The sequence below is a fragment of the Balaenoptera physalus genome (genome assembly GCF_965194825.1).
Source record: "Balaenoptera physalus genome assembly, chromosome: 4".
Taxonomy (NCBI): domain Eukaryota; kingdom Metazoa; phylum Chordata; class Mammalia; order Artiodactyla; family Balaenopteridae; genus Balaenoptera; species Balaenoptera physalus.
The window spans coordinates 119,304,716-119,319,079 of NC_138891.1; the positions used below are offsets into that span (position 1 = coordinate 119,304,716).

The following is a 14,364-nucleotide window of genomic DNA, read 5'->3' on the forward strand; positions in this document are numbered from 1 at the left end:
ATAAAGCTTTTAGCTATTGAGAAAAGTCTTATTCAAATAACAGCCATCTCCTAGACTCCACACAGAATTTTATTTGTCTTCTTAATTCCTCCTGCTAGAGAAACCCTGCTTTTCCTCTTCCCTAACTGAGTGAATAACTCAGGTAAATTGCCTGATGCTATAAATTTCATAGAGCATTTGCTTATTATCTTATTTCTGTATAAGACAAAATGCTTTGTGGACTTGTAGAAATTTTATTGGGTAGTGCTAAAAACATTCTTAAAGGATTGTAGTTTTACTGCTTTTTACATATTCTCTTTTGAATGGATTTCCAATAAGGGGCTTCTGAGGAGACAGAGGTAATAAAATATTATACCATTTTTATCTCAAATGCTACCCCATCTCTGCTTTTCCCTGTTGAAGTCATAGGCTCTGGGCAGTACTTTTCAAAGCCACACTGTTGATTTGTTACTTAGCTGTTGTTTTTATGTCTGTTTCCTCCATAATTATAATTTTGGCATGTTGTGCTCAATAAAAATTGGAAGATTATAAAATATTTCATTCTTCATCTCCCTGTAAAGTCCAAAGGAGAAGATATAGCTGCTATACAACTATCTTGAGACAGCACTCTTACAGTTATAAGCCCATCTTAAACCACAAAGTAACTTAAATGTGTTTTTGTTTTTCTCAACAACTATATTTTCATCTCTTGAATGTCTCATAGAAATCTCCCATGACGTAAATGTAGATGTTTTGTATTTCAATATGGTAAAGATCTTTTTGTTTTTCATCTTTTATATGTAAAAATAAAACAAAACCTCCCCATTTCATCTTGGTTCTTGCAAAACAATTGATTATTCAAAAACTCTATCTTCACTTACAGGTTATCAATTTCTTGTAACATGTTCTAAGTTAAATTCAGAAATATAGATTACAGGTTTTAATATAGTCTCTGAGGTTTTCTACCAGAAATTTAGTATAGTTAGCTCCATTTCCATGAGACAACAAAGTCACTCATAGGTCACAGTACTTTAAGAGTAATCCAAATATTCAATCTCAAGTATTCATACAAATGAGACAAAGTATTGGCATCATAATTAAATATTTATAAAAAATCTGCTCTGCTTTTTGTGGGGCACAGATGTATTCTCAGTGTTAAATGCTGACATGGGAGGGAATCAGTTGTCTAGGCATGACAGATTTCTCAATGCCAAGCTCCATGGTCCCAGAAGATGTTCTTATGAACTTGACCTGAGTCAAATGACATAAGCAGGACAGCTGGGAGGACAAAGCACACTGGTGAAGGCAGGGAATCCCTCACCCTTCTGGCCGAGTTAGTTCTATAACTTGTATTTGCTACTACAATTATTTGAAATTGATTACGAAGTCATGACATCCAGACAACATATTTCTTACAAAATCATGTTTGGTGCCAGAGACCTAGACAAATTTCCTGTTTCGAGACATATTAAAGCTCATAATCATGATGATTTGTGACACTCACTTCCCTCCCCAAGCTACAAATAATCAGGATATTTGGCCTAGAATAAGAACTTTTCAAAGTAAATTAAATAATTTCTTTGGAAAATTTTAGAGCAGTGAAAGTTGTGTGTGTGTGTGTGTGTGTGTGTGTGTGTGTATTGTTGTTGCTGAGGCTGCTTCTCTATATATCTCATTTATTTTTAGGTTATAAAACAGCTTAACCTCTAAGATTAATATTTACCTTAAAATAGCTATTATTGGAATTATCTAAAGTAACCTCTTTATCCATGGGGAAAATACTGCTTACAAACAGGTTGTAGTTATATGTCTTAGAAATGGATTTTTCTTCACAGAACACATTTTATTTTGAGAGCTGAACTTCTCCTACTAAGGTCAGACAGCTTTTAATAGCAAGTGATGGAATTAAATGGATGTGAAATATTTGGAATGCAAGTTGATATTTTAAAAATTGCAAATGAAAATATTGTAGAAGATACAGCTAAAATCAGAATGTTTTACTGAACTCAGAAGTAAAGGGTAGGCAATGTAGAGTGTGAAAACTTGAAACAATATGTTTCTAGGGCTAAAGAGCAGTTTTATTTAAAGGAGTTTGTGGAATATGGCAATTTACTCAACTGTGGTAGATTATTCCTGTTGTGGTTTTTAATGTATGAGAAATGTAAACTGTTTCATAATCCAGACTATATGGAACATCCCAGAATCTCTATCCATTCCATCAAACATCATGAGTACTTGCTACACTGAAAACATCCACCAAATAACCGCTTCTCTCCCTCTGAGACTTGCATACAGTAAATCCTTCTGCTTTTAGGGCCTTTTCCTCATTCTTTTTTCAGTCTAGAAAACTCCTTCTCATCCAGCAACAGCCAACTCCAAAATCACCATTGTCTGAAGCCTGCCTTGACTTATCTAGGGAAAGTAAATTCATACTTCCATTAATCAACTATTTACAATTATTTACTTACAGATATGAGTTTAATTATTGGAAACCCCAAACCTCAATGTCAAACCATGTATTCCATAACTGCAGAGAATTTGTGTTCTTTTCTATATCCTCAAAACTTTCACACTATATTTCTATGTAATAGGTAATTGAACCACATTTGTTGACTCATTGCTGTGCCTCTATACACATTCTGTCTCTCCATCATGTATTTCTTGGTCTGTGTCTCCCACTCTCCTCTCTCCTTCTCTAGATTTCCATCCACACCTTCATCCATGCTACCACAGGATGTGACTTTTAGTTCACCAACTCATATTAAGATATTCACTTGAAAGACTTTTTTGAAAATCAGTTACAAAATTCTGTTATCTAGTTTACTTTTTGAGGTTGCAAATGAGACAGTTAAAAAAGACAAGTGATAAACTTATTCTTTAAGATGATATCATCTAAACCACACAGAGATAAATATTTTGCAATATTTATTCTAGGGGACAGAAGGTGCATCAATCTAAAGGTGCCATGGAGCTGCTGAACTTCCACTCTCTTCCTCTAAAATATCCTGAATGCCATCAATTGATGCCTGAGACCCTCAGACCCCCCAAAGACAAGTGAGAGTACACATGTCAATTTGTACATTAAATTTCTGTAAAACTAGACTTCCTTCTTTTTAATTTTAATATAAAATAAATATAAAGGAAAGTTTTATTTTATTTGTTATATCACATTGAAGACTGTTAGTTGAAAAAATTTCTCTTTTAATATCTATATTATGCTCTACAAAGAATTGTATAGGGCTTGTGTTGAAAACACCCTATACTAAAATATGGAAGAGCATTCAGAGCAAACACAAATTTTCCCAGTGATTTTTTTTTTTTTTACTCTCTTGTGGTTACTATTTTTTAAACAGCTTTATTTGAGATATTCATCTACCATACAACTCATCAAAGTGTACAATTTGATGGTTTTTAGTATATTCGCAGTTGTTCAACCATCATCATAATCAATTTCAGAACATTATCTTCATTCCACAAATATCCTGTACCTACTAACATCCACTCCCCATTTTCCCTCAACTCCTCCTCTCCCCTGTCCCAGCCCTAGGCAACCACTAATCTATAGTCTCTTTCTAGTTGCCTGTTCTGGATATTCCATATAAATGGAATCATAAACCATGTGGTCTTTAGTGAGCTTCTTTCAGTTAACATGTTTTCAAGGTTCATCCATATTGTAACATGTATCTGTACTCCATTTCTTTTTATAGCCTAAGAGTATTCCATTGTATGGATATATCCCATGTTATTTTTGCATCAGTTGATAGACATTTGGGTCCCTTAAACTTTTTAGCAATTATAAATAATGTTTTTATGAACATTCATGTACAGGTGTTTGTATGGACATATGTTTTCATTTCTTTTGGGTATATACCTGAGTGGGATTACTGGGTTATATGGTAACTATGTTTAACCTTTGGAGGAACTGTCAAACTACCATTTTTTTTTTACATTTTTTTCCCACCAGCAATGTATAAAAGTTTCTTCAGATCCTCACTAACAATCGTTATTATTTTCTTTTTGATTATAGTCATCCTAGTGAGTGTGAAGTGATAGCTCATCTTGTTTTGATTTGTGTTTTCTTGATGGCTAATGATGTTGAGTATCGTTTCATTTGCTAATTGCCCGTTAGTGTATCTTCTTTAGAAAAATCTCTATTTAGACACTTTGCTCACTTTTAATTTTGGTTATCTTTTTATTATTGAGTTGTAAGCATTCTTTGTGTATCATAGTTGAGTACCTTAACATACATATGATTTGCAAAATTTCTCCTATTCTATGGATTGTCATCTTACTTCTTTGATAATGTCCTTCAAAGCACAAAAGTTTTTACTTTTGATGATATCCAATTTATCAATATTTTTCTTTTGATGCTTGTGCTTTTGGTATCATATTTAAGAAACCATTTTCTAATCCAAAGTCAAAAATTTCTATGCCTAGGTTTTCTTCTAAGAGTTTTACAGTGTTAGTTTTGATAGTTAGGTCTTTGATACATTTTGAATTAATTTTTTATATATGGGGTGAGTTCTATTTGTTTTAAAATGTGCAGAATGATAAAAAAAAAATGTATTTGGTCTTTGTTCCTGGTTTCTGACACATAGCTCCTAAAATTCTTGAAATCTCCTGAGTGACAGGAGTGTCTTTTGTATGCTAATAATGTCACTGATGACTAGGGCTCCTGGATATCTTCAGGATTGGGCTGGTCTCCAGAAAGACCAAAGCATGATTAGAGACTTGGAACTTTCAGCCTCACTTCACAACTTTCAGGAAAGGGAAGGGGTTAGAGATTGAGTTCAATCACTAATGATGGATGATTTATTCAATCATGCCTACATTATGAAACCTCACGGGGTTCAGAGAATTTTGGGGTTGGTAACACATTGATGTGCTTTGGAAGGTAATGTGCCTTCAGAGAACATGGAAGTTCCATGCACCCACCTTACTCACCTGTACGTTGCCTAATGCATCTCTTCCATTTAGCTATTTCTGAGTTGCATCCTTTATAACATACCAGTGAACATAAGTAAAGTGTTTTCCTGAGTTATGTGAGTTGTTCTAGCAAATTACCAAACTTAAGGATGGGGCTTAAGTTTATTTATTTATTTACTTATTTATTTATTTATTGCTGGTTGGTGAGACCTACAAGTGGGCCCTGGAATTTGTGTCTGGTGTCTGAAGTGGGGGCAGTCTTGTAGGCTTAAGCCCTTAAGTAGTGGGGACTGTGCTAATTCCAGATAGTGAGTGTCAGAATTAAATTGAATTGTTGGCTACTCAACTGATATTGGCAAATCAAAGATTCACAGAATTGCAATGCTGTTTTGACTGTTATTAGAAACCTTCCTCCCTTCTCTCTCTTTCTCACTAACATAAACTAAGTACCATGGTAGAAACAGTAATGCTTAACAAAATCCATTTGCTCTCCTATGCTTCCTAGCCCCAATGCAATTAAGGGTTAATGGATCATTGAGCAGCTCAGGCAGTGAAAATCTCACCTACGATTCTCCAGTCTCTCTTTCCTGCTGCTGAGACTTCAGAAGATATTTTTGAGATGTCATACTGGCCATCAGGTCAGTCCCTGAGTGATTATGTGGCATAGAGGCCTCTGCTGATCTATGTTAGATATATAGCATGAACAATGAATACACTTCTATTGTGTTAAACCATAGTTTTTGTTTTGTTTGTTTTGGCTACCACAGAATATCATAGCCTATCCTAACATAAGTCCTTCTATTAATAATTTTCCATTAGCTCTTCAACTCTTAAGAGGTAGAATAATTTTCATGGAGTAATTTGGTGAAACTGCTTGCCTCTGCTTATTTAACAGAATGACCTTAAGAGTATAATTTTTAGATTACAAAATGTCTTACATCAGTTAGCATAATTTTTCTTCATAGTATTCCTGAGTTAAGCGGAGTTGTATTAATATTCACACTTTAAAGATAAGGATACCAGGGTTTAAAATGGTTAAGGAAATTAATCACTTAACATTGCATGCCTAGCCAGCAGCAGATTTGTCTTTTTCCTTCTGGTCAGTACACTTTCTGCAATCCTGAGCTTTCAAGACTTCTAGGGCCTTTCTTTCTATTGTTTACTCATAATTGTCTATGTTTCTGGATAAAATGAATATTTCATGCTGTTTGACAATTTAGCATATTTCAAATAAATAATACATTCAATAACAATATCAGTCCAACAGATAATGATTAGATTTTTCCTCAAGCTTTTTTTCAAAGGTTATGTATACATAAAACATTAAAGAATCAAGTGTGATCACGGGCCATAGCTTGGCTACCATCATTCAAGGTAGCTTTATAGAAATTTTATTTTTTGTAATTTTATTTCTTGTAGTGTTCTTATCTGGCTTTGGTATCAGGGTAATGATGGCCTTGTAAAATGAGTTTGAAAGTGTTCCCTCCTCTTTGGTTTTTTGGAAGAATTTGAGGATTGGGTTAATTCTTCTTTAAATATTTCAAAGAATTCACCACTGAAGCGATCTGTTCCTGGGCTTTTTGTTGTTGTTGTTAGGAGGTGTTTGATTACTCATTCGATCTCCTTATTATTGGTCTGTTCGGATTTTCTACTTCTTCATGATTCAGTCTTGGTAGGTTGTATGTTTTTAGAAATTAATCCATCCTTTTCTTATCCAATTTGTTGGCATATAATTGTTCATAATAGTCTCATATAGTCCTTTGTATTTCTGTGATTTTCAGTTGTAAGATCTCCTTTTTCATTTCTAATTTTATTTATTTGAGTTTTCTCTCTTTTCTTCTTAGTCTTTTTTGACAAAGGTTTGTCAATTTTACTGATCTTTTCAAAAAACCAACTCTTAGTTTCATTGATTTTTTTCTATTGTTTTCTAGTCTCTATTTCATTTATTTTTGCTCTAACATTCATTATTTTCTTCCTTCTTCTCGCTTGGGGCTTTATTTGTTCTTTTTCCAGTTTCTTGAGGTGTAATCTTAGGTTGTTTATTTGAGATCTTTCTTTTATCTTAATGTGGGTATTTATCACTCTAAAATTCCTTCTTAGAACTGCTTTTGCTGCATCCCACAAGTTTTGGTGGTATGCTGTGTTTCCAAGAAATAAAAGGCATTCAAATTGTAAAGGGAGAAATAAAATTGTCTCTGTTTGCAGATGACATAATCTTATATATAGAAAACTCTAAAGACTGCACCCCAAAGCTGTTAAAACTAATAAACAAATTCAGTAAATTTACAGGATACAAAATCAACATGCAAAAAACAGTTGTGTTTCCACACACACAAACAACGAACTATCTGGAAAACAAATGAAGAAGACAATCCCATCTACAATGAGGAAGTGATGATCAAGGGGTACAAAGTTTCAGTCATGCAAGATAAATGTGTCCTGGAGACATACTAAATAGCCTAGTGCCTATAGCTAACAGTACTGTGTTGTATACTTAAAATTTGCTAAGAGAGTAGGTCTTATGTTGTATTCTTATCACACACACACACACACACAAAATAATAATAATAAAGGAGGTGGGAGGAAACTTTGGGAGATGATGGGTATGTTTATGGCCTTGATAGTGGTGATGGCTTCGCAGGTGTATACTTATCTCCAAATCCACCAAGTTGTAAACCTTAAATATGTACAGCTTTTTACATGTTGATCATACCTCAATAAAGTGGTTTAAAAAATAAATTATGCAGTTTAATAATTCTAGTAAATATTACATTACACTTAAACTTTGCTACAGCAAAGCTCATTGGGTATGGCGCCTTATCATCTCCAGGCAAAACTGTGACATAAATTATCAAGACTGTGTTCTTTTATAAAGATTGCATGACAGCAACATTGAGATGAATTTATGGAAAAAAGTTTTGTATGGTAACGCCTTACTATAGCACTACTGTGTAAGACATGGGTTTTTCTTACCCATCCATCGACCCAAATGGTGAAGAAAACAAAATGTAATTAGTTTGAGGCATTCCTTTCTAGAAGGTTGAGTATTCATGGTGTGGTTGTAAAATTTTGTGTCATCATACAATATCTGAAGGACTGAACTCCTTATAAAATATTAAATATTGATAATATTAAATCTAATTTGTAAAGTCTTTTTCTTCCTTTCCAAAGATATATATGCACAATAGTTTATATACTTCACTGCTCTGAGATTTATTCAATACTGAGGTGCCACGTGATGGCAATCAGTGCTCCTCTGGCAAAGGGATTTCCAGGCAAGGAGGCAAATGGGTTTGACAATTCTCTTACTTAATGGACTAAGAAAATGCAATCACAAGCCTAACCCTTGAAAACATAAGTGTGATGTATTGTGTCCAAAAACTATGTACAGTGAGATGTTAATAGTTTGGGACTCAGTGAATTAAATAATGCATCTCTACTGAACTGCTTCTCAGAATGTTTAATGTGCTAATGTGTGTTTTGAATTTATCCAAAGAAGATGAAATGTCTTTAATGCCAAAAATGTCTTTAATGTGGTTTAGCAATAAAAACTTATCTTTGTGGAATTTATTTTGAAGGAATGTGATTTGAGGAATATAAGTATATTTAATATAACTCTGAGCTAGGAGTAAGAATGCTTTAGATCCTTATTAGCTCTGAAGCCTGGGCAAGCTATTTGATTTCTGGACTTCAGTTAATAATACTCCTGCCTGTGTCATGAGGAGGGCTAAGGAGACCACAAGATCCAGGGAGTTAGGACTGTCCATAGCCATCATTATATGCCTATCACCAAACAGTACAATAAATATTTATTGAACATTTCAATTAAACAGCATATTTATATGCATAATACACATATATAACTGGATAATTATCAAGCACTTGACAAATATAAAATATTATTTCATAATATTAGAATGACTCATCTTAACCAAACATAATTTCTAAAGTTTTATGTCTGCCATTGTAATTTTGGGTGACTCAGGATTTTATTTCCTATTGTGTAGAGTCATATAATTAGCCATGTATAATGAATATTATTAGTATCAAACATTGCCTCAGTAATAATCTTGGAAGGAGAACAGTAGTAGTATGTAAAAAAATGAAGGAAATGAATGATAGGAGGAGAATTATATTATAGAATGCTATTAGCATTGATCCTGTTTAGTTTTTACATAATTTCTGTTTGGCTTAAGAATAATTACTACAGAAAATGAGATGAAACATTTCTGTGGCATAACAGGTTACTGACAGTGACATAACTATTTTAAGTTACTAAAAATGAATTGAGATGGTGACAGTAACAAAGCTTAGAGTAAAAAGAGTGTCAGGCCTGGGATTTTTTCTCATATGGCTTTTCATTAGAATAACTCTTCATGCTTTTATCACTTCCTTCACTGCTACTCTGTCCTCTTCTACTAGTGACTTACGAATTTATTTGCACTGTTAGATATCTCACACAATATTTATTTTAATAATCTTGACTTGAAATCTTGTTTCAATTTTTTAAAAAAGAAAAATTTATGAAAAAAAATAAGACCTCTAAGGCCCTACATTTTGAACAAAGCATTTGAACCAGTTAGAAGATTTTCGTAGATTCATCACTTCAACCTCAGTAGAACTGCCAGCCAGGTAGTGTATATGATGTTCCCAAGAAATTTTTTATTTTAACCAAATCATTGACTGTATCTATTACCAATTCAGAAGCAGGTTTGTGAGGGCAGCATGTATTTATTCCAGATATAAATCCTTGAAGAAATCGGTCATATGTGCATTATACCCACAGGGATGTAATTGACTGATAATTTGTACAGAAAGAAACAAAAAAAGTGTTTTTGAAAGTGAGAACACAAATTAACACCTGATTTCAAAGATACACTTACATTTCTTTACTTCACATAAATTATAATTCATGAGAACGGAAACTGAATATACCAGAGAAGAGGAAAAATAATATCACATTGTTTTTTTCTGGTCCAAAGCCGAAGTAGACTTGTGCAGCTGTGGGAAAAAAAAAAAGGCGTTCAAAGACTCTCAACAGGCATGCTTCAATAAGATATCCTACTGTTCCAGAAAATGTCTCAACAGAAAGGTCAATTTTTAAGAAATCATTCAAAGGAATAAACCAAACTTAAAAGAAATTTGTCTGGGATCCTAGGTAACCTTCCTTCACCCCTTCTGAGTTGATTCTGTTTCATGTCAGAGACACACCAGACAAGTGGATGTGAAAGGAAAGGGCGATTCGAGCCTTATTGGCTGATCCATGACAGCCATTCTTAGTAATGTTTCCTCCATTGTCAACACTTCAGATAGAAACTATAATATGGATATTGCCAGTGAGAGATTTGGAAAATGTACCACAGCAATGATTTACCCCGTCTCACCGACCACTCCTCCCCCGCCGCCCCCCACCGAGAAAGTACGTCAGAGCTTATCAAGAGACTGTAAGAGAATTTTTAGGCAAATTAAGAGTCCCCTCCCTGCCTCAAGAAGGAGGGGGTATGGGGATATATGTATACGTATAGCTGATTCACTTTGTTATACAGCAGAAACTAACACAACATTGTAAAGCAATTATACTACAACAAAGGTGTTAAAAAACAAAAAGAGTCTCCTCCCTGCCTCATTGTTACCTTATTCAGTGGCATCCTGGCATTTCACAACAAAGCCTTTGATGATAAGTTTTGATGGATAAGTTTTGATGATGAGTTTTGATGGAGCATTCCAACTCCAGAAAGTATGTTAGGGAATTTTAAACAGAAGCTATTTACTCTTAAGTTTTCAGTAGATTCAGGATTTTCTTTGAACATTCTACCGTCGACAGGTGCCACAGGTAACAAACTAGAATTGTGTGTTGGTTTTAAAATGTTAAGAGAAAAGGAAAGACAGTTTTTCTCCATATAGCAATAGTGTGCCTCAAAAGAAAATACATAATTTCGACTCTTAAGTCACTGCTATTTCTGCCACATCATGCTTCCCAGTACCACCGTGATGATTTTTCTCTACACTATTATAAATACTGGAAATTTGCCATATTCTTTGCTCTTTTGGTTCATTGAACTATGAGCTTTAAATGCACTATTTAATATACAGTGATAAAAATTTCCCACATTGTTTCAGGACTACAGCTCTTGGAGTATGCAGATATATACATATCTGGAATCTACATATCTACATACCTATATTCCAGATATTTTTACTCCCACCCCCATTCCTTTCTACTCTCATTCAAGAAAGAAAGCCCACTCTGCAAAGGCTAAATTGAGATGCCATATTGTACCTGGGCAACTCTAACCAATTTCTAGTCACTCCCACTGACTCTATTCTCTTTTTCAATCTCAGACAAATACCACTCCCAGACAAATATTTTGAAAACATAACTTTCATTGCTTAATCCCTTGATGAAGAACCTGCCGTGGCCTCTCATTTCCCACCATATCATGTTCACATCCATCAGCCTGACTGCAGCTCTCTGCATAAATAATGGAGCCACAACATATGGCCCACTCTTCTAGAACAAATAGATTTTTTTTGGGGGGGAAAAAAAAAAAGTTTTCCCTGCTTTCTCCTTTTGTTGGTTATATTTATTCCCAGTCCTGTGATTTTGCTATTGCTGTCACTCCCCAACCTGGATGCTTTTTGTTGCTGTTGTTCTTGAATTGTTTAAATAAAACTATTATTAATGACTCACCTTTTCCATGAAGACTTCTCTGGATATTCCTGGAAACAGGACAGAGCATCCCTCTCTCTAATGTTACAGTTTCACTCAGAGTGAGTCATGCAGAGTCGGTCACTTCATTATGGACTAAGGTTGCCATGACTGTTAGTTTTCTCTTTCTGTATTTATGGTACCTCTTCATGGGACCATAGCTAATAATTATCTTGGTTTTTTGGTGACTACTACTGGCTATATACTTAGGAGGACCTCCATATGTATTTTATTTTAGCAAAGATATGACTTATTTGAGAAGAAAAGTAGGGAGAAATTAATCTCTCTCTCTTTCTCTCTCAATCTCCTTCTGTTTCTTAATGAACTACACAAATTTTGGGTCAGGCAGACAAGAGCTCCCCATGTAATTTCAAACTAATTACTAACTAGTTACTAAAACCCTCTATGTCTCAGTTTCCTCTGATGGATAACAAGAAGAGCATCTGACTTATGCTTTATGTAAGGAGTAAATAATATAATCATATATGTGGGGCCATTAGCACTATTCCTGGCATATAGTAGGTACTTAATAGATGGTGTTTTTTTTCTAATTTAGGAGAGAGAGTCTAATGATTAAAGGAATAAGCCTTAAGAAACACAAATCAGGCTTTAAATTCTAGCTCTATCACTTATTAATCTGCTAAGGTCTCTTAACCTCTGTGTTTCTTATTTTTCTCCTTTCCAACATTTGGATAGTACTTTCTGTAAAACATTGAGGTGATTGCATAGGTAATAAAGATGTGAACAATATGTCAGCAAGCATGATGTGTGTGCATTGTGATCACTGAATAAAGTTTAACGGGATAGTGGGAGAAAATATAACCTCCTCGTGTCCCTGGAGGGAACACTCAGACAGCTTTCTCTGCCTTTCCTCTCATTATTAGGTAAAAGGAGATCCGACTATTACTTTCAATTGAAACACAGGCTCAATTCAGTCACCAGAATGTTTAGTCTGATAGAGCAGTGAAAATTCCAAACCTGATTTAACATGCAACTTAACCCCTCAACCAGCTGGCACCTGTTACAGGCTGGGACTTACAGTGGAGCAAGGGCTCTGGTGCTTCTCCCTTCCAGCTCATCATCTCTCCCAGTCGTAGCTTCATTTCGGGATCAAAGATGTAGAGAGGGAGAAGAAGTAATACCTGGGTGGCTTTGTGCTTTCTGTTCATCAGATAGTTAAAGCTGGCATCTCTTAGAGAAAAGTCACATAAATGATTACAGCCGACTCTTGTCCTTATGGTTGCTTTAGGGGGCTTTTTGAATGTTTTCTTTAGTCAGTCTTTCTCATGGTTCTCTTAGTCCCAGCAGATGCATTTTTACTCTAGGCCCTTGACTCCTGTTTCAGCTACTACTCACCAGCTGAACATCCTTCCCCTGGGGTCTTCTCATGCCTCCAGAAGCCCCAAGACAGATCTTGGAAGACCTAAGATAATTCTACACCAAGGCTCTCTTCCAGATGGCCCACAGCCAACTCTCATGCATCATCCCTTGTTCTAGCAAACTAGATCATGTCCCTTTGATTGCCTATTTAGCCTCTCAGCTTGTAGATTTCCAAGTATGTGTTGTATCTAAGCCATAGTCCATTGTAACTTTCTTAGGCACGAATAAGATATCAGTCCTTTGTGTCCCCCTTAAGTCCTTGTCTTCCCAACCACAAAAAGGAGGGGGGACTCACAGCAAGGGAACTGCTCTCTCTGAAGAGATACCTGCACACATCTTTTCTCTCAAACTCTTTTTTAGACCCTTGATCTGGATGAAGGGTCCAAGACAGATGGAACAGGTTCTTATGGCCACTTCCAACATAATGTTTTATATGGAGTGGGCAGGCTGCCTCACGCTCACTTTGGTGTCCTAACAACTATGCTGCTATCTGTCTTGTTGTACCTCAGTCAAAACTGAGAAGGAAGGAAAACCGAGGAGGAATAATGTTATTAGTAACAAAGCATAGAGCAGTGCCTGGCACCAGGAGTGGCTGTATAATCTGCTGAGCCAGTACAAAATGAATCTTCAGGTCTTCTTGCTCACAAATTATTAAGTTTCAAGATCACACTAGTAGGGCATTAAACTGCCCATCTAAGTGTCTGGCCCTGTGTGACAGCACAAGGTACCTGCCCATGAAGTTGGCCCTAGAAAACAGATGGTAGAAATAGTCACTGTCGTTAGTACTTTGGCTCCAATCCCACATAATCCCACTTTGCTCAGATGTGCCCGCACGGTCCTAGCAGCACTGAAATCTTACTGATAATCCATTACCAAAGACCTCACTGCGGCACATTTGTGCACGGTTCAGAGCTGATTTCGTGCTGAAACAAAAGCCAGTCAATTTAGATCAGGACCAAAAGTAACCAGAATTAACTGGTTACTTCCCTGATAAGGAAATAGAGGTTCATTAATATCATTTGTTATTTATTTTTTCTGATTCCATGCAGTTGAAGAAAGCAAAGATGTGTGAAATGCTTATAAAGAACTACCACCTAGACTAGTAGCCTCTTTGTTTTAGCTTTGAAAAAATAATAGCAGAGCAATGAGACAAAAACAGAGTCCTATAATCAGGAATACTGAGGATGAAAGGACAACGTGCTATCCATCAGCGTACCTAATGCGTGTCATTATTTCCATTAAAGTATTTTGTGTTGGGAGAAAATAAGACATTTCTTGGAAGGGGGCAGTTTGCCTTTCTGATTCAATGGCACAGAACTGAGCATCCCCGAGGTAAGGTTCAGCAGGAGCTCACACAGTCAGCACCGAGA

The 14,364-nt window shown here is 35.4% G+C and overlaps 1 protein-coding gene across 3 annotated transcripts in view; it reads right to left on the reverse strand.

Annotated features, from left to right (window-relative positions):
- LOC309660083 (uncharacterized protein) overlaps positions 1-14,364 on the reverse strand; it is a gene marked incomplete at its 5' end in the record, with an annotated part of 664,039 nt that overhangs the window by 36,201 nt on the left and 613,474 nt on the right. For 2 of the 3 annotated variants that reach the window (XR_014263120.1, XM_082460619.1), the window contains one exon: positions 8,672-9,906. The exons of the other annotated variant lie outside the window; for it this stretch is intronic. Coding sequence is in view for 1 of the 2 variants with exons in the window: in XM_082460619.1 (XP_082316745.1) it covers positions 9,862-9,906 (45 nt within the window). Of the gene's footprint in view, positions 1-8,671; positions 9,907-14,364 lie in introns of those variants that run through there. 3 annotated transcript variants of the gene reach the window in all.